This window comes from Mya arenaria, chromosome 3, assembly GCF_026914265.1.
Source record: "Mya arenaria isolate MELC-2E11 chromosome 3, ASM2691426v1".
Lineage (NCBI taxonomy): Eukaryota > Metazoa > Mollusca > Bivalvia > Myida > Myidae > Mya > Mya arenaria.
The window spans coordinates 73657710-73682844 of NC_069124.1; the positions used below are offsets into that span (position 1 = coordinate 73657710).

At 35.7% G+C, this 25135-nt stretch overlaps 2 protein-coding genes across 4 annotated transcripts in view; one reads left to right on the forward strand and one right to left on the reverse strand.

The window, feature by feature from the left end:
* Positions 1-569: 569 nt before the first annotated feature.
* On the forward strand, positions 570-2866 carry LOC128226806 (cytosolic iron-sulfur assembly component 2A-like). The gene is made up of 5 exons (XM_052936868.1): positions 570-847; positions 1135-1299; positions 1598-1647; positions 2148-2193; positions 2414-2866. The coding sequence occupies exons 1-5, from the start codon at positions 622-624 to the stop codon at positions 2509-2511; spliced, it is 585 nt and encodes a 194-aa protein (XP_052792828.1). The 5' UTR covers positions 570-621; the 3' UTR covers positions 2512-2866.
* Positions 2867-5478: 2612 nt separating this feature from the next.
* The window catches only part of LOC128226805 (dual specificity mitogen-activated protein kinase kinase 1-like), a 61294-nt gene continuing 41637 nt past the window's right edge, over positions 5479-25135 (reverse strand). The window contains exons 1-11 of one of the 3 annotated variants that reach the window (XM_052936867.1): positions 22274-22482; positions 17748-17970; positions 16402-16548; positions 16138-16215; positions 15768-15819; positions 15025-15149; positions 14491-14686; positions 13987-14072; positions 9525-9586; positions 8316-8361; positions 5479-7665 (exon numbers count right to left, since the gene is read on the reverse strand). In XM_052936867.1, coding sequence (XP_052792827.1) covers positions 7570-7665; positions 8316-8361; positions 9525-9586; positions 13987-14072; positions 14491-14686; positions 15025-15149; positions 15768-15819; positions 16138-16215; positions 16402-16548; positions 17748-17970; positions 22274-22347 — 1185 coding nt within the window. In that variant the 5' untranslated portion in view covers positions 22348-22482 and the 3' untranslated portion in view covers positions 5479-7569. Of the gene's footprint in view, positions 7666-8315; positions 8362-9524; positions 9587-12516; positions 12612-13986; positions 14073-14490; positions 14687-15024; positions 15150-15767; positions 15820-16137; positions 16216-16401; positions 16549-17747; positions 17971-22273; positions 22483-25135 lie in introns of those variants that run through there. The other 2 variants (XM_052936866.1, XM_052936864.1) reach the window with 2 other exon arrangements.

Here is a 25135-nt window from a genome sequence, read left to right on the forward strand (position 1 = left end):
TTGTGTTACTACTAATAAAGGAATTTTTAGAAAACGTGTCCTAGCCACAACTTTGTAACCAATAAAGCAATTTTTGGATAACTTTATACAAATTATTGCCACATTAAAAGGATGTGTTGTGAGCACTTTCCAAGTCCTGCTACTTTTAAACTTAGTAAGCAGTATACTAGCATAACCTAAATATTTATTAAAAACCTCAAGCCGAATCTTCTTCGGGCGTATAATGCTCCGTTTCGCGGTGCTCTTGTTTTTTATTCTTTCTTGTTACCAGGCATCATTATATTTATCCGTACAAGTTTTCTATAGTCCGCCATATCAACGGGCTAACATCACTCGATCTGTTGAGTTTTATCAACGATAATTCGTCGAAACGGACAACAATTAATGGATATTAAAAAGCTGTTGTGTTTTATTGTTCCAGTCTCCTATAATCAAGAAAATAAATACATCAAAGGTATGGTGAACGGCAGCCCGGTTCATTGTCGAAATAGCATGTTGTGCGGTGTTCAAAGTTCCCGTTTTGTTTATTTAAACCGTTCATATACAGGCCGTTTTATCTAATTGAAACGTTGAAGTACTCTTCAAAAAGAAGGTATCTGTCAGCTGAGTTAATATTTCTAAATGCAAGCGTTATCTGGACTTTTTCGAAAGTTTACTTTACAGCCGGAGGTAGAAAGTAAACGAAATGAACCTCATATACAGCACGAAAGCAACGAGAACGTTGGTGTAAACGGTAAAATGATCGTCGCTATCCAAAGTCAATGTGCAGAAAATGGTTCTGTATCCAGTCAACAACAGACAAATGAGATGAGTCCAGAACTACAAATTTTGAGGGAGACAGTTTACGGTAAACATGCAGAAGATTGTTTTCTTCCTTACATGTATTTTTTACATTCTCGAATTTTAATGAATATCTCGAAACCAAGTTCTAGAGATGAACATTAACTTTGGCCTCAACCTTGAAGTAAAAAAAAAACCTGGAAGGAAATGTTCCCTGGTTAAGGGTCAAACCCATAACAGACAGAATACCAGCATAGTGCTTTAACTTAAGCTTACCTGGTGGCTGGTTCTTTCTCACACTATCAATCCAATCAAAACACACTAAACAGTGTTAAATTGCATAAATATTTTCAGATTTGATAAAAGATATCAAAGACCCAGAAAAGCCACAGACATTGGAAGAGTTGGAAGTTGTAAATGAAGATAATGTTCTTGTACAGAACTTCAGTGATGATACCCTCCTTGTGCAGATCACCTTTATACCAACCGTACCTCATTGCTCATTAGCCTCCTTAATTGGTAAAACTCAACCACATCACATTATTTTGGTTTCATTTGAAAGAGTTTTGTGTAATGAAAGATTATATGAAAATTATACTGTAAACATATTACAAATAGTTGAATTTAAATGATACAAGACATATCATCCAAATTTAAATTTATTTCTAATGACTCTGTAAAAGGACAAGCTTATTTTTACTCAGGTACCGAAGTACAAGCGGTCAGATGGTTAAACAACATGTTAATACTTAAATGAATATTATTAAATTATAATATTGAATTGTCAGAATATAAATTTTATTGAACTCATTTTCAGGCCTAAGTATAAGACAGAAGCTAGCAGTATGCCTTCCAGATAAGCACAAGGTATTCAGACAAAAACAGATAATCAACTTATTTTATTAGCATTCGTTTTATTTTATTTTTTTTTCCAAAAATATATAAAGACTTTTTGTTTTCAAAAATGAGTTTGCTTTACAAACATTAATCCACCTGCTAGGAAAGCTAGGTGAAAGCTGATATTAATTGCTCTCAAGTCCATTTCCTGGGCAGAAATTAGTTCCGTGTTCTTTTTGATATTTGCCAAGGGGTGCTTGAACCCATGAACTCAGGGGTGAGAGGCAAACACATTAATCACTGGACAATTCCACCCTTAAACGTTGGTGTTTACAAAGCCAAATTAGTCTTAAGCATAATATTTGGAGAAACAGACATCTGTGGCAGACTGTTATTGTTTGGTTCTGTGAATACTTAACAACTTTTAATCAGAGGTATATATTTTAAAACGATGACCAGCCTTAGTCATTTATAACTTATAGTTTTTAGTTAATGATTGGAAATCATGGCTTTTTTGTTTATTGTTTCAGTTGGATATATTCGTGAAGGAGGGAACTCATGAAACTGCAAATGAGAGTAGGAAATGAATTGAAAATTAATAATATTAAAGTTTAAAGTATATGTTTCTACTAAGAATAAAATGTTTTATTTTTTTAAGCAATTGTAAACAATATATTAATAGATATATACATTTGATACTTGAACACCTTTTATTACTAATGGTAGTTGTTGAACGTAGACAAAGGCAGACTACTCAAAAATTGTATAATTTGCTTAAACTTGATCATTATTACAGTTAACAAGCAAATAAATGACAAAGAGCGGATAGCAGCTGCGATGGAGAATCCAAACCTTCGTCAACTGGTAGATCAGTGTATCGAAGAGAATGGCTAGAAATGTCAGTGTATAAAACAATTATGCACTCACAGGAAATCTCGCTGGATCTTGTTGTGCTAACATTGAAGCTAATACTTTCATATTTATAACTCAACACAGAAAACGGAGATAAATAATGTTTTACTGGGCTCATTGTAATCCATTGGAAGTTGTCAATATTTTGTTCAAGTTGAAGGTTTTAACTAGAAGAAGTTTCAAATACACATGTACTGACTTTGTCCAGTCTCATTGTTTTTAACAGTGACTACAGGTCTACATTGAATGACTGTTTTCTATGTGACCATCAAATATGTGGCTGTAAATAGCAAAAAAAAAACCCACAAACTTCTGCTTGACTACAACACTACAAAAAGTAGACAAGGGCAATATGAAGAGCTCTTTGCGGCAGATAAACAAGAAATGAACTTGCATTCAGATTTTTATATAGATTTGTTAAATTCTGAATATTTAACAATGTTTACAGAACATAAAATACATAAAAATAACATTCATGTAATACATAGTAAATAGTGATGATTTAAAGTTGTAAATGTGATATGAATGCACTAAGTGAAATTGCTACATACAAAAAGCAAGGAAACAATACTGCATGAAGAAAAAAGAAATTTTATTAAATTGGATAAAATATCAAAATTTTAATTGATGTGTTAGGAAAATGACACCTATAACTGAATAATTGTCACCATGACTTATTTGATACACTTTTATAGAGTTTGAACTTGGGTTATGTATACAAGTATATTTTGTCTGTTTTAATATTACTGTGTTGTTATGATGTTTTTTATGTCTGCCAATGAAAGTATGATAAATAGAATAAAATTGCAACAAAAAATAAATGGTTCTGTCCCCTAACATACTAACAAGAGATGTTTGTCAATCATTATGCACCCCCTGAGCGCCATGTTGTCAGGATTATATGGACAATTGAGTGAAATATGCATGGACCGAAATGACAGCTGATTTGTCGCTAACATTGTATGCCGTTGAGGCAGTTTTAAGATTATGAACATTCAAAGTTTGAGGATAGAGTGTGTTATGACCATGACCTTTGACTCTATGACCTCAAAATCCATAGTAGTCATCAGCTGGTCACCAAAAATCTAAATGTTAAGTTTGAGGGCCAAGGGTGCAGGCATTGACAAGTTATCACACAGACAAGCATTTTTCGTTCAAGGTCACTGTAACCTTGACCTTTGATCCAATGACCCCTTAAATCATAACGGGTCATCTACAGGTCAAACACAACTCCAAGTCAAGTTTGAGGGCCATGGGTGCAGGCATTGTCCAATTATCACTCACATTTTCGCATTCAAGGTCACTGTGAACCTGACCTTTGACCCAATGACTCCTAAAATCAATAAGAGTCATCTCCTGGGCAGGCCCAAGTTTGATGATCATAGATTCAGGCATTGTTGAGATATCACTGGGAGAGAGATTTGTTAACTTTTTTGCGTTAAAGGTTACTGTGACCTTGGCCTGATGACCCCCAAAGTCAAGAGGGGTCATCTACTGGTCAGGCCCACCTTCATGTCAAGTTTGATGACCATAGGTCCAGGAATTGTTGAGTTTGCTTTCAAGGTCACTGTGACCTTGATCTTTAACCCCTTAAATCAATAGGGGTCTACTGGTCAGGCCCAACCTCCAAGTCAAGTTTGAGGGCCATGGGAGCAGGCATTGTTGAATTATCACTCGGGCAACCTTTTATCGTTCAAAGTCACTGTTACCTTGACCTTTGGCCCAATGACCCCCCAAAACAATAGGGGTCATCTACTGGTCAGGCCCAACCTCCAAGTCAAGTTTGAGGGCCATAGGTGCAGGCAGTGTCGAGTAATGACACAGACAACCTTTTACCATTCAAGGTCACTGTGACCTTGACCTTTGGCCCGATGACCCCAAAAACAACAGGGGTCATCTACTGGTCAGGCCCAACCTCCAAGTCAAGTTTGAGGGCCATGGGTGTAGGCATTGTCGAGTTATCACATGGACAACCTTTTACCATTCAAGGTCACTGTGACCTTGACCTTTGGCCCGATGACCCCCGAAAACAATAGGGTTCATCTACTGGCCAGGCCCAACCTCCAAGTCAAGTTTGAGGGCCATAGGTGCAGGCAGTGTCGAGTAATGACACAGACAACCTTTTACCATTCAAGGTCACTGTGACCTTGACCTTTGGCCCGATGACCCCAAAAACAACAGGGGTCATCTACTGGTCAGGCCCAACCTCCAAGTCAAGTTTGAGGGCCATGGGTGTAGGCATTGTCGAGTTATCACATGGACAACCTTTTACCATTCAAGGTCACTGTGACCTTGACCTTTGGCCCGATGACCCCCGAAAACAATAGGGTTCATCTACTGGCCAGGCCCAACCTCCAAGTCAATTATGAGGGCCATGGGTGCAGGCATTGTTGAGTTATCACTCGGACAACCTTTTACCATTCAATGTCACTATGACCTTGATCTTTGACCCGATGACCCCAAAAACAATAGGGGTCAGCTACTGGTCAGGCCCAACTTCCATATCAAGTTTGATGACCATAGGTCTAGGCATTGTTGAGTTATCGCTCAGACAAGCTTTAAAATTATTTTACCATTAAAGGTCACTGTGACCTTGACCTTTGACCCGATGAGCCTAAAATCAATATGGGTCATCTACTGGTCAGCCCAACCTTCATGTCAAGTTTGATGACCATACGTCCAGGAATTGTTGAGTTATCACTCGGACAAACTTTGGATTACCGACGGACCGACATGCCTGTGCAAAGCAATATACATAATTAATTGGGAGTGATGATTTTATTTAAATCATTTTCATGATTTTCAACGTCTTTTGACATACAGTACTGGTCAAGTACCTAAATCCAGCATATTTTTGATGTTTTTGTTCAATTAGTTTCCTCATTTTTTAAATTGTACTCATGAAAAATAGGTAAGAATATATATATATATATATATATATATATATATATATATATATATTATGAATATTTAGCAGCATTTTATGTATTTAGGGCTATAAATTATCAAATTAGTATATACCATATCAATCGAATATCACGCAAGTGATTCAATACAAAATTTAATAAACACACCAAGGCTTGCTTTTATGATACTGAATGACCAATCATGTATTATCCCCTTATATTTTGCATGGTCAAGCTATGCACACAGTCTTGTGAGTCACTTGTAGCACAAAACAAAACAAGTCTTTGAAAAATGATATACCATGTTTTTTAAAATGGAATAATATTTTGTCCAATTGGATGGTAGTACTTTTCCAATTCACTGTACTTTTATTACTGTACATCGGCATACATTGTTTTAAACAGGTAAACACTGTAGATTTGAACACTACACAGATTAATGTTAGTTAATAAGCATCAATTAAAGTTCAAGTGGCCTGGCTGCACCAGGCCCTGCCAAGTTTAAATTTATTAATGAATGCAATACAAAAACTCTACTTTATATAATGTGTCTTATATAAAGTTCAAGTGGCCTGGCTGCACCAGGCCCTGCCAAGTTTAAATTTATTAATAAATACAATACAAAAACTCTACTTTATATAATGTGTCTTATATAAGTATAGCACTCAAAACGCTGTATTGAAGAACAACACGTGTGTTCTATATCATACATGTACAATGGAAGGGTGCTTGTCGATCTTTTTTCTTTTACAAAAAAGGAGTCCTCAAAGAACTGAGATCTCTTGCAACCCTAAAGGTTGGTGAAAAGTACATCAGTTGCAGATAAGAGTTCACAAAAGTTATTATAATATATTATTCTTTCTTGTTTTTTTGTTGATAAAAATAATTATTCAAAATGTTTCTCCTTTTAATATTTAAATCTTCCAAGTTTTTGGTAATGGCAATGATAAATTTCGTAAATAAAACAAAATTGTCATAGTTAGACAAAAAGCGTTGACTGATCAAAATCTAAACCAGTGAATAATAGATAACCACTAGTCACTAGTCGTTAATTTGACAAACACTGAAATTAACACAGAAATACTGTTGCAAGAAACATTACTAACTTCAAAATATGTTGCAAGAAACATATTGATGGGAACATAATCTTAATAATCTTAATAATAAATGAGAACTACATTGTACTAATAATTTTAATAAATATTCATATAATGTGTAAAAAATGACCTCTGCAAAGAAGATTATATAAATGAAGTCAATAAACACAATCTATGCAGAATATGTAATTCTTAAATTGTACCTGATATTTCTTTATTTGAACAGTGAGTAACAGTTAGTAAATCCTGCCAATATGAATGAGGATTGAAGCACATGATCCTTAGAGGAATATGAACATATGAGCTGATTAGAAACAATTTGCTCAAGAAAAACAACCTACCTAGCATGTAACATTCTCATCCATCAGAAATTCGACATTGATAAATCTTGTTGTACGCATAGCATCATCGCTCTGGTGTATAAATGAATTCATATAAACTTGTTGGATACATAATTAACCTAAGATAATTACCAAACACACCAGTTTAACTTTCACATCTTCAAAGGTATCATAGATACTGGAACTCTTATGTCAGCTTTGTACTGTTGATGAAGTTTTACTAATCTCTTAAAACAGGTACAGAAAATGAGAGGAACTCCTACAAAAAAATGAATACTATATAACATAGCATGACAAACAAGAAGGTTTCACTTCATTTTAAATCATGTAAAAATGTATGTTTTCTTTGTTTTGATCTTTAAATAGTTGGTTTTATTGTAAGTTTACACATAATAAAGAGACCAGCAAAATAGAACTTTTGTCCATACACTGATTCAATCAAGAGGTAATTGAATAGACGCACAAAACTATTCCAACGCCCCTCTTATTCCATGAAAAACCTTGTTCTCAGAGTTGTACAACAGCAATATAATGAATAAATAGTTCTTAAAGAATTACACTTGCTTATCACAATGACCATAATACATTAATAAAGTTATTCATCACTTTGCCAGTGGTTTTCCAGACTGGTCCGGCTACCAGCAGATTATCTCCAGTCATGGTCTGTGTGCTTCTTGTGTGTGGAATGTGGATGTTTCAGCCCTTGTTTTCCGGCTTTAAATCCATCACCTGACACAGCCAGTGCCCGATATCAATCTCCTCTGATTCTGCACACTTTACGAACGGGTGACTCTGAAAACAGTGAATCAATTCAACATAAGGGACTGTTTCCTGGGTAACACTTCACAGGGTTAATAGCAATCAAAGGATGTTTCTACTTAATCATTTCAACACTTTTCAATACAGGGATGTGATTGACCTGGCAGCTGGAGGGCTGAAACAATTTCAGCAATGGGTTCTTGGGGTGCTTTTGGGGTCAAAAGCAAAACTTGCTTTTTAAAAGCTCTTTTGAAGGTTCTTCTGAATTGGAAGTGAAGCAAACTGGAACATCTACATAAACAACCAAAAGCACCTTAATAACTTTTTATATCACCTAAAAAAAGGGGGTTTTTGTTGTTGTTGTTGTTTTTTTTTTTTTTGGGGGGGGGGGGGTCCCTGCAGCCATCAGATCCACGGAATCCGCGGACAAATCACATCCCTGCAGAATAATACAGGGTAAAACAATCTCCTGATTCTCTGAAAACCAATCACAGTAAAAAGCAAGCAATCGATTATTTCTTCTGCATCATTTTTTTTTATCTTATTCAGTTATCAGGATAAACAAATACATACAATAAACAGCAAGTTTGCATCATTAGAATAATATTGGCATACATCTTTTGTAAAACCAGTCAAGTTATTACGACAAACTGAAATTCTTTTTCACAGGAAATTTTACTTACAGCTAATGAGTGAAGATCTGCTCTCTCTGAAGAGTTCTTTTTCAAACTGAAATGAACAAGAGGTACACAGATTATAAATGTACATATAAGTCCAATACCCGCCAGGCTAAAATTACCAGAAGGGACAAAATTGCTCTAAAAGGTGGGGTATGTGCACCTGTGGGGTAGATGAACTGTTCTGTAGTATTATGCAAATGATTTGCCCCAGTGGTAAGATTTTCCAAGGGTTAAACAGAACATAATTTACTAATAAAACATAAAAGGATGGAAATTGCTAAAGATACGAACATATTCATTCTATAAAACAATTTTTGAAAATTCTCGGCATACTGTCTTTACAAAGGACGGAAATGTTTGAATACTATTTAATACCGAAAAATGCTTGAATCAAGTTTTATCTGAAAAAGATTGATTGTGTAACTGTCTCCAAGACTTGACCTGCCTGTATACTTCTTAACAGCACTTGATATAAGGCACTAAAAATAAAGTATAAACTAGAGATTGCTTTTTTTAAAAAGCGCTTGTCTCCCCTATTGTGTGGTCGTAGCTGAGAAAAAAGGTCACGGCAATCTTGACCTTTGACCTAGTGATCTCAAAATCAATAAGGTTCATCTACTAGTCATGATCAACTAGCATACAAAGTATGAAGTTCCTGGGTGCAAGCATTCTTTAGCTATTGAGCAGAAACCGTTTCTTCACCTCAAGGTCACAGTGACCTTGACCTTTGACCTACTGATCTCAAAATCAATAGGAGTCATCTTCTAGTCATGACCATCTAGCATACCAAGTATTAAGTTCCTGGGTCTAAGTGTTCTATAGTTATTGAGCAGAAACAAAGTGTGACGTACAGACTGACTGACAGACTGGCTGACAGACAGGCCAAAAACAAGATGTCTCCCAAGAAATGGGGGAGACATAATTATAATAATACATCATTGGTGCTATAAAAAATGATGCGAATGTTGATGGAAAATGTTTAAAATACTATAGAACACTTGATGTCATCAATCAATGTCTTATACCACACGTCCATTCCTGAATGGCAGTTTTATAACCATACCTTGGCTACAGTTGGAGCAAATAGATGTCGATTAGGAAATAAATTTATGATGGATTCTTCCTTGATAGATATTATAACAATAATTTCATTGAATGATTATTCTATTATGACTGAACCATGAATTGTCTGGCTTGATACCCACAACTCACCATCGATCTACGAAGTCCACAAACTCGTCCGAGAACTTTCCTTTTGGCAGTGATGGAGGAGGCTGTAACATGGGCAAATTATTAATCCCAATGCAGATGCATTTACCAGGGATAGCTCAAATTTTAATATGCATCACTTTTTATTTGTTATCTAAAGACAATGTATTATAGTGGATATTTTTGTTTAGAAAAACTTTAAAAACATTAAGATATATATATATATGCATGTATGCATATTGCACTAGGATAGTTTTCAATTAAATATGAAATAGCAAGTCTGGTGTGATTTTGCTTTAATAACAAAATTGTCTGTTGTCTTTCCAAAATCAACACAAAGAATGGGTGAATAAATGCATACTCAAAAAGTAAAACAATAATATATGGATTAATATGAAAACAATGCAAAAAACGGTTTACAACATTGGTTATGTGTAAAGAATAACAACACCTACAGCAACCTTGTCATGAAAACAAATAATGCAAAATAATGCATAGGCTGTCTTGATGATGGTGTAACCTGCCCCCTGGGTAACAAATAGTATTCAACTATTTTGAGAGTTTGCGTACAGAATATTGCTAATTTCACTTCTTATATTGTTCAGTAATCAATCTCTTGCACTTGCTATTTGTAGAAAAACTGATCTATACTGTATGAGTGTATGTAACTTTGACAACCATTATGAAGTAAAAGAGCCAAGTTACATATGTTCTAAACCCCTTTCCCTGAATTCATGCATCAAAATAGCCTGTGAAAATGCAGCAATACAGCAAGCAAACTTGTGAGGTATGTTAATTTAGAAGGAATCTAGACCTCTATATGACTGCCTACAACTACTGTGATAATGTAACGCAACTAATTGGACGGTAATACTAATAATTATTTAACTGAAGTTGTCTTGAAACAGGCTATAAACTAGGAAAATTTAAATCTAGAAAGAAACTGAATGATTATTCCAATGGAAAATCATAAACAGGAGCCAAAATCTAACTGTAGCCATAGAGTTTGAAATGAAATGTAAATGCTATCTAGTGATGATGGATAATGCATAAGTAGAGACAAACAAAACAAAGATATTGATGCTGAATATTGAATAAACTCACCTAACATTATTTAAATATGCATTCTTAAAATAGTTTCAAACTCTAAATGTGATGCCAAGTTATTCAAGCAATTAAGTGCTGTTACAAAGCCCGCCTGCCTTCAAGGCTAGAACTTACAAAGTACAACCAAGCTTACTTTAAAGATTGGGCTAATTTTTTGGTTATTTTCCTGTATCTTCAAGGCACCTTTCTAAACATAAACGATAATAGGGCAACTTGCTTTTTGAATTAATTGAAAACAGACTACTAGTATTACGAGATTTTCCTTATTGTGGGGGGAGTGGTATCAGCATTTCACTGGTGTTGGATACATTACAGGTAAAAGTATTTGGTCACACTGAAATGTAATAAATGCACATCGCACTAGTTTAAAAATGTTAACTTGACAATATTGTTACTTTTTTTGTGCAATCTTAAACGTTTTATGAGACTTACCTACATGTGTCAGTTCAGAACATTTTTGCCGGACAAGTAGTATGAGAAACAAAAGTGCTGCAGAGCGAACACAAATCTTGTTATCAGTCAAACAAGAGGCATAGCTTGACAACTTAATGAAAGAGTTACGGTCCTTGCAGTGCATGTGTGTTTTGTCTCTTGCAACATGCGTACCAAGGTTCATTTGAATATCTTTTACAGGTTTTTGAGAAATGGACAAGGTTAAAGATTTTTCACTATGACACCACCGGCAAGACCAAGGCTATCACAATACCATTGAAAAATGGACAAGTTCATGTTATATTAAGAGTAGCAATGATTGATGTTTTATAAACAAAATTTTAAACAAGGCTTGATGTTAAATCAGTCTCAAATATCTTCAAGGTAATCAACATGATAACTCACAACAATGTGTGCCTCTCTAGTCTCTACACAAGCTACATGTTTCCCTTTTTCTTGATTAGAACCGAAAGCAACAATTCTGTGAGACTGCAGCATTGTTTGACAACAGAATTACAAACCATAAGTATGCACTTACAACAAAGTACCAAATGTTATGTCACATGTGGAAAATTTATACACATTGTATTATCAGACCAGACTTGCTATTGTACTAAATTCGTTCGAATATAAACTTTGCCAAAATGCATGTAAGTCATTTCAATTAATTGTTAATTATTAACTTCATGCACAGTCAACCAAGGCTTTAGTAAAACTGTTAGTCAAAATCAGAACATGTTATTAAATGTTAAAACACCATTTCCTTCTCGTTTCCATTTCATGAGTCACAGCCAGGCTATCATGAATGATTGAGCATTCTCTCATTGCATCGTAAAACAGCGTAATACTAGCAAGCAGTAGAAATGGCTTATTAAGGAAGACTGAGATACACAACAGGAGAATAAGAAAGCTAATTTGGTCTTAAATATCAAGATAACAGTATTTGCATAATTATGATGATTGAAGATCTGCGAAGCACTGCAAGTGAATTCCAATGCAAGTAAATTGTTCTCAGTGGACCAAGAACAAAACTTGACAAATATTTCAGTAATGTGACGTGTTACACATAATGCATATAATTAATTACAGCAGTACCAAGTCTCATATAAACATCTCTTACCATTTCAAACAAACATTTCAAGTTGTTCACAGACTCAAAACCACAACTGTTTTTTAAAGTAATTTTACTCAAAATTAAATATGAAAGAAAGTATGACCAAATGAGTATGAATTCATTTTCCTAAGTGGAACTTCATTATCACAAACAACAAAAAATGTCAAGAAGAGTATAGAATGAGTTTGTTGCAGTAACAGGTCAGAGTAAGCCATGCTGGTAAGAATAATGAAGTGTCAACAAGCCATTTCTACCACCATTTGGGGGATGCACTTTAAGCGCTTCAACAAATATCAACCAACAGTTTTACTTTCATTGAACTGTTCCTCCCAGATAACATACCTCATTTACAATGAAATCTAAAAGCTCAAAAATGGCCATGGGCCTAGGCCCATCTGAGCCATGCGGATTGGGGAAGCTTACAACCCGAGTTGGTCCTAAAATAAAGCAAAATAACAAAATAGTGCAACTGAATGTCACTGGTACAGTTCACAAAAAGAGTACAAGATGGCATTGGACAAGATATTAATTGCATTAAAGGGCTAGCAGCCAGTTCATTCCTGCTAGAGGTGCTTGTCTCAGGCTGTAACTCAAGCAATCAATACTGGCTCCATGTTAAATCCACTACACTGGTGTCTGTACAAGTACATAATAAAAAGTAGACAGCAAAAAACTCACACACCTTTTTTGTAAAAAAAGAAAGAGAAAAAGCCATACTTGTTTATCATACAACAAAATACAAACACATGCAGCCTTGATTGTGATTACACCATCTGCATAATACAATGTTTTAAAAAAAAATGAAAATACATGTAAGTGTTGTCTCCCTTCCTATTCAAATTTAATGCATATCAATTTCTGACATTGGCCTGAAAATTACAGAGATTATATATCTTACTACAAACTCACACATAAAATCACACACACACACACACACACCCATTTGTTAATAGGATAAACATGGGGAGCGGTTTCAAAACAAAACAAAAATATATGTACTTAATATTTATCATGTATATAACATATAAGAGAGCTGTTTTGAAATGAAATGTACTCATATTACAGCATGTATTTAACATTTAATAGATTTTTCTGTCTTTTAAGCTGTTGTATGAATCGCAGAATGGACAATGGACATTAGCTTATTTATGAAACAGTAATCTCTTTTTAATCATACTCAATTACTTCTACCCAGATTTTCACAGATTTTATCAAACCTGTTTTGGTTCTTCTTGTTTCTTTAGTCTGTTTTCAACAACAACACAACCATGAGGTTCAAGAATGAACAACATAAGAGGAGAGTTAGAACATAATGTCATGCAGTATTGTACATATTGATTGCAAACCCAATACCCATCTCTTAGAAACAATCTCAAGTAAAATTCAGGCACATTATTGTCATTGATTTATAAGAACAGAATCAGAAGTATCATGCCAAGTTAAAGTTAGTTTTAGTCCTAAAAAAGGCAGTATGATTCAGGGGAGCATTTCGTAAAAGATCTTAGTTCATTTAAGTTGTATATTGAAATTATCAAGCATCATGGTTTCTTTGCGAAAAAGAACCAGTGGCTTGCCATTATTACATTTATACAGATTTAAGATTATTGAAATTACAACTACAATCCTTTATTGAAAAGGGCCTCAGGTACATTGAATGTAAATATACATGTTTAACACTCAGCATGCAAAGAATGTGAAACAGCATGTGACATGATATTTATCAGATATATACTAAGGGAGACAACACTTAAATCTGTAATGACTGGAATTGGCCAAGAGTTACACAACCTTGCCCCTGGCTAGGCTCTTTACCTCATGGACTATATATTCTAAGAGTTCAAAGATGGCCATTGGGAGCGGCCCATCTCCAAATATCTCCTGAAAGTCACCTAAACCGCCTGCAAAGAACTCTAAATGAATTAGTAATTGTTTCCATGGTAACATGTTATTTCCTATCTGGTAGCTCATCAATAATTCAAGACAAAGGTAGGTATAGCGCTGCATGACAGAGTAGTGGGTACTTCAGTTAAATAGGTTTCAATAATGGCAATGCTTAACCAAAGCAATATTACACTGATGTATAAGTGTTTACTCTTAAATAAATAACAAGATTTATTAGTTTAAACCAAAAACATAACATGAATTAAAATCATTCCTTTATTAAACGTAAAACATATCAGATTTATTTCTTTTTCGTTGCAAAACTGCACACTTCTTCAGTGACAACAATGGCATAAACACTGTTATACCAGAAGGCTAAATCTTAATCATTTATATTCTCATTAAAACACAACTATATGAGCTAGTCTCACAAACCTGCACTCTTCAGTGGTTTGCCTGTTCTAGCTGCCTCCTTATGTTCCTCCATAACATCCTCTGCAAACATGATGTCAAGGTCCTTTGGGTCAGGTGGAGGTATTGGGTATCGACCAATGGCCATCTCCACCAGGGACAACCCCACACTCCAGATGTCAGACTGCACAGAGTAGTTGGTACCTTGAAGTCTCTCAGGCTATAAAATAGAATAAGGAATTTACACAAAAGTAGAAAACAACCCATTATACTTAATTCATGACTACACTTTTTTCTTAACATCTGTTTGGACAACTTTATATGTTATCATGTAAAATATAAGGTATATGTGTATGGCACACATTATATGTTTTTATAATTATAGGCAAATGAGTGGCTGACTGCAAAGCCCATAAGTGAAGTACTTCTTTCAGAATACCAGTACATTCAATTCCTCAAATATATTTCCTGTATTTGCTGAACTTGAAAATGGCTGTAGAAATATGGAACCATGGGATTTAATGATAGTCTAGTAAATTAACCATTAGGCTGACTTACAGACATATAAGACCTTGTCCCCACAAAGGAATTGGCAAGGGAGTCTATCAACTGGCCACTTACACCGAAGTCACAGATCTTTATTTCCCCACGGGAGTTAATCAAGATATTGGATGGCTTTACATCTGAAAATATCAAATAGAAAAAAAATGACTACTTTCTGTATATTTTGTAAACTTTATCAGATATTCAGAGAAGAATCAAGTGGGATCACTTAAACACAAGAATTCATATATTGTAAATGTTGTGTGCATCATGTAGATAAAGATATAATTTTATTATGATATATGGCCTCTGGCCCAATCATTTACATATACATATATATATAAATCAATACAACAGGTATGACAGGTCATGAAAATTATGCAATTCAATATTCATTATTCATAACGCAATATAGATATTATAGATTGGTTCTATTTTACAAACATATCAGTGTAAGTACATAGACATATTTAACAATGTGCATCATTTCTTATATTTTAACACATATGAAGGTATGTTCTTGTTTTAGGTTTTTTAGGCTCATGAGATATGGTAGATAGCTGCACCATGTCCCACATTTGTCGCATCCTTCTACTCTCATGGGGACCAGCACCCTTCTGCCATCATAGAATTAAATGCTTAAGAATGCCAAATCTTTCTTGTGTTTCAATTAAAACATATAATTTGTATTAAGCCAAGATCAACAAGACTTGATCTGATAATGTTCATACTCATTCACAACAGAATGCTATTCTTACCTCTGTGCATAATAGAATGTTTTTCTCGAAGGTATATCAAACCCTTGAGAACCTAAAATATAAAAGTACCGTCAGTACTCTGCATGTACATGTATGCTTTGAACTTCAATGTATTGATAAATGTTTATCCAAACTAATTATTTCATAATCATACATGCCATCCAAAGCAAACCAAGATATCTTATGTGTCACACTGTCATTTGTTACTATACTGTATCAATGGCGCTTAAGACTTATAAGGTAACTGAGGTTGTATGCTATAACGTTACAAGGACCTAAACTAAAACATATCTCACAGAAAGCTATTTCTAACTTAAATGAAAATGTGTACCGGGTATGTAGATTAAAAGCATAGATATTTTTCACTCACTGATGCTGTTACTTTGCCTAATATTGGTTCAGGAATTCTTCCCGCTTTCTTCAAGATTAAGTCCAGTGAACCACCATCCTGTAATGCAAAATGAGCAAGAACTGTAATCATAATTATCTTAAAATGAAACAACAGCAAATGAATGATCTTTACCTGGACTGAATTTGATAGTTATTAATTGCACAACAGAAACAAACCCCTATTACTTTAAAAAATAGTTATTTGAGGAAAATAATTATGCATTTCAATATAACAGTCTCTTACCATGTACTCCATGCAGATGCTGATTTCACCATCGCTGTAGAAAGCCCCGTAGAAACCAACAATGTATGGTGAGTTGCATTCATGTAAAACCTTCAGTTCTCTGATAATTTGATTCCTGATTGCAGGTTTGATTTCTAGATGTATAAGCTGAAAGATTAAAAATATGATATATATATATATATAATATATTATAATCAGCGTGAACATTTAAACTCAACAAAGACATAACTCAACAATTATTAATGCCAGAATTATGGGCCTTGCTGTACATGTGTACATTGTCTCTTGCAGCATCTACACCAAATATAAGTTGGATATCCTGAACGTGCACAATGTCAATGATGCCAACAACAACACCCATGTCAAAAATGTGAGACTAGATAACAGAACTTAGGAAGACAAGCAAACTAAAATACCGTAATAACTTTTTTATTTTTTTATCTTGGAAAGAGCAAATTTTTGCATAAATGTCTGCAAACCAATGATAAAAGATTGCTGACAAAAGATCAGATCGCAGATTTTCATATTTCCGTTTGAAAATTAATGTTTTATGGCTTAAACTGTTGTTACTAACGGTTTAAGAGAAATGCGTAAAATATTATTTTTTTAACATAAAAGATATTAACATAAATGTGGTTCCATGCAAAATACTAACCAGAATTTCTAATAATAAAGCGCTATTATTTGCAAAATACAGTTATCTAACTTGGTTTATTAAGTAGGTTGGATGGTTGAGTAACATTGTATAAAGTCTCAATGCAATACATCAAGTAGTTGCTGAGATATAAACCTATGTGTGCTTACATGCAAAAACTTAACCAGAATTTCTAAGTCAAATAATAAAGGCCCATTATTTGCACTATATTCAAATAAGTGTTATTTACCTCATTGATTTTGTAGGTTATATAGTTGGGAATACAAATCCAAAGTTTCAATGCAATACATGATATATTTACTGAGATAAGGACTTAAAAGTGCTTACATGCAAAACCTTAACCAAGGTGTGACGCTGACGCCGACGCTAGGGTAAGTATAAGTTTAGCTGTCCTTATTCTATGCTAAAAATGCATATGATTTAGATACAGATAAAAAATAAAAGGGATATTTTGGCGCTTTTTTAACTGAGAAATTTGTGGCAATGTAGCTATTTATTAAAAAATCACTTATATTTGTTTTTCTAAATCATATACTTTTCTTTGTTGTTATCAATCAAGTAAAATAAATTAAACATGATTGTGCATTGAAATTAATAAAAAAAAACTGATATTGTGCTCCATTAAACTCAAAAACAACCAATATATATAAATGTATATGAAGATTAATTCAAAATGTACACTCCATCTTACCTTTCTGGCCATGACAAGACTGGTAGGTCTATGGAGAACCTTCATGACCACACCCCCATTGCCTGCCCCAAGTTCCCCGATCTTGTCAAACTCCTCGGCAACCAGCTCCCCGACCTTCTGTTTCTGGGTGAGAAAAGCCTCGAGTCTCTCACGTTGCTGGTCATCTATGTCCAGCTCCTTCAATTTCTGGGTCAGGGATTCCAGTAAAACTTCATTCTGCTTCCTAGAACATTTTAATCATCAATATTCAAATCCCCATGCATATGAACATAAAATTGTATATGTCTTTAAAATTTTAATATGACAGTAGACATTGAATTATATTTCCCAAATCACCTTTGATTCTTTAAGGTTCGGAAGAAGTTCTTGGCATTAAAAGTCATATAATGCACAAGTCATGGTTCCAACATTATCATTTACTTGACTATGACCAGGAGCCCAGTCACATTGATGAAGCTAAAATTGTATGGGTAGATCTTGTAACCATCTAAATCATTGAACATCTTGTCCCATATTGTTATCATTGAGCAATGGCGTAAAGTAATCTCAGTGCTCCAGCTAGCCCGTTTTTCAATGGCGCAGCGCCCGTGCCCCTTTTCTTACCGCCCTGCCCCTTTTTGAGTAGTGCCCTTTTCACAAATGCTCTATTAGCACCAATTATCCCGTTTGTGCCCTTTTTACTATTGAAATCATTATAAAAGATCGGCAGCCCTTAATCCGCTGTCATAATTGAGACAAATTACGTAATACTTATGATAATAGTGTTCCCGCTAGGTGTCACCATGCCCCCATTGACTGCTTAAAATATGCCGTACTGCCCTTTCATCTTCCCATGTGCCTTATCCAAGTCATATGACAGCTAATTGTGTATTTGTGTAGTGAGCAGAAGACCTGTGTATTCATAATCGGTCATCTTCTAATCCAATAATTAAGAAGAGACAAATAGGGAAACATCGGCAGGAGGCGGAGCTATTGAATGTCAGCCAATCAGAATATACATTGAGAATTCGTTCATTTAATGATGAAAGTTCGTAAAATGCGATAGAAAATGCGAAGGGATGGTGAAAAATGTTGTCAAGCACAATTTAATCTTTTAAAATAATTGTTAATTGTATTGTACTGACGAAAATCGTCATTTAAACATTGTTGATTTGAAGCAGACGGTCACTGCCGATTTGTAAACATAACAAAGGTGGCGCTAACACAATCAAATACTTCACTATTTCAGTAAATGTTTTTTAAAGTTTATTTGTAAAATATTCTTGATGAAAATTTCATTGTAACCCACAAATATATGCTGATGCTTTATGTAGTGTTTACCTATCGTGGTTACGATCATGTCAAAATTCGCCGAAACCGCCATTTTGTCAGAACGAATTTCGGAGTTATTTCATCAATGGTCTATGTTTTATAAGTGATTTTTAAAGAAAGGGCAGTGATTTTTATTGTCATTTTATTCTAAAACGTTAGCATATTAAACATTATTTTACCAAAGACAATTAAAAACAGCCAGGCTGAATGTAACATTCGTACCCAATCCCGATCGTACCAAACTAAGATTCGTCACCTACATATTTGTTTTTTGTGTATTTATTTATTTGACTGCTTCAAATGTTTAACTGTCTTCGATTTTTGGAGAAATATGTGACATTGCACTAAAGGAGACTCCAGGCAAGTACAATCATACTACCACAGACAAAAAGACAAATTTTAATTTTGATATTCAAACACACCCTTCCAAATTTGGAGAAAAAAAACAAACTTTTTTTGTTCAAGTCTGGAAATCATGGAAAATGATTTAAATTGGGTATGAAAACAAATCAAATTCTAGGTGGAGACCCCCCCCCCCAAACCCCCCCCCAAAAAAAACAACAACAAACAAACAACCTTGTGACAGGGGTGGACCCCTCCCACAACCACCCCCAATCGCCCCTACACGACTCATGTAGTTTGCCCTTTTCAAAACTCCACCCTGCCCTTTTCAAATCCTGGCTGGAGCACTGTATCTGTATAAAGCTTTTTAAACTATAAATCAAACCACACAAATTTTTATCCATTTATATTAAAGAAAAATGTTTTTTTAATATCAAACGCCCAACGGATTATTAAATATAAGTAGGGTCAGTGCCTATTTCATAGGTAGGGCTGGGAAACACGAACCACAGATAAAAATATATGCCTTTTTAAATCATAAATTGGATTTTTCAATTAATAGCTACGAGGCCAAAAATTCTTTTTATCTGTTCACAAAGCATACGTTTTTTTTGTTTATATCAAATGAGAACATAATAACGCATTAAAATTAAAAGATTTTATTATATGCTTCCAGGTAGTTTATAGAGATTTATCAGTCAAATAAAATTAATATTTCACTGTTTCAAACAGTTAAAATATCAATTTGATATTTTTCACTGTTTCATACATATGTGAACCTTTTGCAATGACAGAGAGGTAGATTTAGGTCTCAAAAGCGTTGTTTGGGTTCAAAAGTGGTAGAATTTCTAATTTCTTTATTTTTCAGTAAAATTTTATACACTGTAGATAATTAATAACACCTTGGAAATGTTGTTTACTTTGATGTTTTGACAGTTTTTTAATGTCTTTGATATTTAAAAAATGCTGATTTGTAGATGCCAATTAACAAAGAAAGCTGATTAGTGGTCTTTTGTACCGTACTGGTAAATAAGCAACGATCTCGGCCAGAGTGTGAAGTGATTTGACAAGTGGTTTATTGCACCATGTCCTTTAAAGTGACAGATTATTATGGTATTTTAGCATGGTTGATAGAATTTTGAGGTTTTTAAAAGAAAATTTAAGGCCAATTAGAGCTTTAAATATCGGTAGATTTCGACAGCAAAGCGGTATGGCGTTAGAAGGGTCTCAAAAGCGGTATATTTTACCTACCACCAGTAGAGTTCACATGTATGCTGTTTAAAACTGAAGCCTGCTCTTGGTTCCAAATCAAAAGACAGCACATTCAGGGCTTGTACACAATTTAAACAATGTCATTTCGAAAATAAAGTTTAGTGCACATTCAAATTTGCCCAGTTTGTGTAATTAAATGACTTTTTCCAATTTTAGACATAAAATGCACCAGTCAATTGTAACCACCACCCCCCAGGTCTGGGGGTATACTTGGGATAGCCAGGGAAAGGGGCTGTGTTTTTACTGTCCAAGTGGCCCTGCAGTGCCGGGTGAATGCTGTGGTTTTGTCTTCGCGCCCAAAATAGCAGGGAATGTGCATTTGGCAGGAATTTTACAGTTCGTCCCAGCAGGACAGGGATTTAGTCCAAATAATTGTACGCTGACAGATTTTTTTTAGATTTTTGATATGGCAAATCCTTCACGTACAAATTGTTTAGTATCAAAAGTGGGTAGTTGTTCCGATCAGGATTCCGGGTTAAAGCATATAGCGTCTATAAAATATCATAAAAACAAGAAATATTACCAGATAATGTTATTTTATATTAGTTCCGTACACAATTTTTTTTTATCCAACTTATAATTATGAATTTGACGGCTTTTCTTCATTTCATTCTGTCAAAACATAACGATATATACATGAAGGGCACCTGCAAGGCTTCAGGGCACAGTTTTAAATCGCTCGGAACATTTCGGCCATGGCCGAGTTGTTACGATTGTATAACGAGGTCTATCTCGAAGCTTTGTCGGAGGAGGCCGAGTTATTACGATTGTATCGAGTTGTTCCCCTTCGCATAATTGTTATCTGTGTCAGTCAACTTTCCTTTTATTGGAAAGGTAAACAACTTGTTTTAATGCATTAATGCTTGTTTAGTGCAAAATAACATTTCACTTATATAGCAAAATATGAAAATAACTCTTTATGATCAATTTCAACCATAAAATACTTCACTTAAAACAATTTCAATATTTTTAAAACACCCCCGTTTTTTGCACATTCCCGTTTAGACCCTAGGGATTGGAAGAATCCCGTATAACACGTCTATTATTTTAGACTAGACAGGGATTTTACCCGGGCTTGGCTAGACAGAAAGTCAAAGTCCCCGCTATTCCCCAGACCTGAGGAGGCCATGGTTACATTTGACTGGTGCATAACGAAAAGAAAAATAGTTTGTTACAGTGTAAGATAGCAATATCTTAAAACTTGTGAACACCAAAAGTGTATATTTCACTCGTGGCTATGACACTAGAGAAATATAGCATTTGGCGCTCACTCTGTGATTTCTGGTCTGGGCTTTACTTGTATTAGCCTTTATGGAAGCATGCCTTTTAGTCTCTTCTTCAATAATCACAGAGACTGAGGCAAGCTTTGACATTGACTGTATAGAAAGTTGTGTACAACCCACCCTTCATCTGTGATTGTGAAACAAGCAGGGCTTTATCTGATAATTATTCATCATTTGATAATTATTCACGTTCTAGAGTCGCTGTTGATCAGGATGTCAAAATCTTGTCGGTTAAAGGCTATACATAGCTTATGTTTCAAATATTATATATGGACTCGGACAATAAACAAATATTGACTTGACTTGAGGAAAACTTACTCTGCACCGTCGGCTCCCTCATCGCCGGCATGCGTCGGAAGACGCAAGTTGAATTTGTTTTTGCTCATAGGCATTCTGCTTTAATATTTTACTGCCAGCGCCATAATTAGAAATAAGTTAATGTTCGTCTTTTCTTTAAAAAAATCCCAAAATTGAAAAATACATAAATCGACAATTTGCACTGACAGCAAGCTAGCAGCCAATAACAGCAGCCAATAAGTACAGCAGCCAATAAGGGACTTAGCAGCCAATAAGTACTTTTACCACGAAACACGAAATGTGAAAGGAATCTACTATTTTCCAGCAGCCAATAAGAACACCTGCCACACAACAACAATGTTTCAATGAAAATATCATTAACGCAAATGGTTTATATAAATAAAACACGATGAAACATAATCAAAAAGAACCAGTACGAACAAAAGTAAACCATAAAATGAATATGTATTACAGTACTCAGTAGAGGCTACCCGCGGCTAAATAGTATCCGGGATAACCAGCTAATATGTTGATAACACATGGGGGAATAATTTAAATTGGATTTATTTTTGGCCCCAGATAACATAAACATTTAAAATATTACATCAGCTTTTTAAAATATTATTACTGGCACAGTTTACCCCCATTCCCCCAATAAATACTGTAACTTATAATATTTGGTATTTGGTTTTTAATCCGAAACACCCGCTATATTAAGTAAAAATATGTATGATATGAATAGCGTTCTCGTAAAATTTGGTATCAAAATATTTTAGCAACGTTCTTCAATCGTTTTACTATGAGTTGCATTCTGGGTGTTTAGTCAGTATTTATATAAGAGCAATGCGATTGTTTACCCTCGCAATCAAAAATAAAATCCTGTCCGCGAGCACGGTTTAATCAACTTCTCCTATTCTATTTGTACCACAAATACCTAAACATCTCGGTTTTGCCGAATTACAGCGATTTGCCGCGTGCATGTATACGGAATTAAGTCGTACGCAGTAACAGCAGTAACAGCAGATGATTGCGGTGATGACTCGCACCACCGCGTTGGCTGCCGTGGAATATATCGTTGCGATATTCCGCGATGACGCATTCTCTCCCGCGGTGGCAACGCGTTTTTTGAAAGAAAAAATCCCGCTTTGTTGATAGTGTAATTATCTAAGATTCATGCTGATCAAATAAAAACTCCAGAAGACAGGGTAAGCATACGACGCAGACCCTTTAAAAAGTCTATTCCCTGTACTCATTTAATAAGCGTAGTACTGGGGTTAGGAAGACCATATGTATCCTCCAAGACGGGGTCAGTGCATGGCTAAGAAATTAAGGAAATTGTGTTGTTAGTACGACAACAAGATGCCGCACCTAAATCCTTGGGACCCCTTGTTACGACCAGAAGAAGGCAATTTGACGCTCTAAGACAGGGTACTGGATATGAACTGGCACCTACAAATGACTTCCATCTTAGGGTCAGCTTGAATAAATTGACCCCAACATCTTGGGCCCTTTTGATTGAGTTAAACAAACACATTAAACTACTTTGGGTTGATGGTACGACCAAAAGGAGGCGATGTGACGCCATAAGACAGGTAACTGGCATAAAATGGACATCTGGGCTATCACCTAGCAGTAACGCATGACTTCCATCTTAGATTCAGTTTAAACACAATTAACTTAAACGTATGGGAAACTCATATTTGGTTAAAACAAGCACATTGACCTACTTTGGGTTGCTCATATGACCAGAAGGAGGCGATGTGACGCCCCAAGACCGGGTACAGACATGAAGGGGACATCCAGGGCTATCACCTAGCACCGCTCAATAACTTTCATCTTGGGGTGAGCTTGACCAAAATCGACCCCCGAACGTCCACGACCCCTATTTGGGTAAAACAAGCACACTGACCTACTTTGGGTTGCTGGAACGACCGGAAGGAGGCGATGTGACGCCCTAAGACCGGGTACTGGCATGTAGGGGACATCCAGGACTATCACCTAGCACCGCTCAATAACTTCCATCTTGGGGTGAGCTTGGCAAAAATCGACCCCAACGTCCAGGGCCCCCTATTTGGGTAAAACAAGCACACTGACCTACTTTGGGTTGCTGGAACGACCAGAAGGAGGCGATGTGACGCCCTAAGACCGGGTACTGACATAAAGGGGACATCTAGGGCTATCACCTAGCACCGCTCAATAACTTCCATCTTGGGGTGAGCTTGACCAAAATCGACCCCCAACCACCAGGACCCCCTATTTCGGTAAAACAAGCACACTGACCTACTTTGGGTTGCTGGAACGACCAGAAGGAGGCGATGTGATGCCCCAAGACCGAGTACAGACATGAAGGGGACATAGAGGGCTATCACCTAGCACCGCTCAATAACTTCCATCTTGGGGTGAGCTTGACCAAAATCGACCCCCGAACGTCCAGGACCCCCTATTTCGGTAAAACAAGCACACTGACCTACTTTGGGTTGCTGGAACGACCAGAAGGAGGCGATGTGATGCCCCAAGACCGAGTACAGACATGAAGGGGACATAGAGGGCTATCACCTAGCACCGCCCAAAAACTTCCATCTTGGGGTGAGCTTGATCAAAATCGACCCCCAACGTCCAGGACCCCCTATTTGGGTAAAACAAGCACACTGACCTACTTTGGGTGGCTGGAACGACCAGAAGGAGGCAATGTGATGCCCCAAGACCGGGTACTGGCATGTAGGGGACATCCAGGGCTATCACCTAGCACCGCTCAATAACTTTCATCTTGGGGTGAGCTTGACCAAAATCGACCCCCGAACGTCCAGGACCCCCTATTTGGGTAAAACAAGCACACTGACCTACTTTGGGTTGCTGGAACGACCAGAAGGAGGCGATGTGACG

Excerpts from the sequence above, each read along its gene's own strand:
- LOC128226806 (XM_052936868.1), top strand. The coding sequence starts at position 622 with ATGCAAGCGTTATCTGGACTTTTTCGAAAGTTTACTTTACAGCCGGAG. Across the intron at positions 848-1,134 it reads TTTGAGGGAGACAGTTTACG|ATTTGATAAAAGATATCAAA; the intron begins GTAAACATGCAG and ends AAATATTTTCAG. Across the intron at positions 2,194-2,413 it reads TCATGAAACTGCAAATGAGA|TTAACAAGCAAATAAATGAC; the intron begins GTAGGAAATGAA and ends TCATTATTACAG.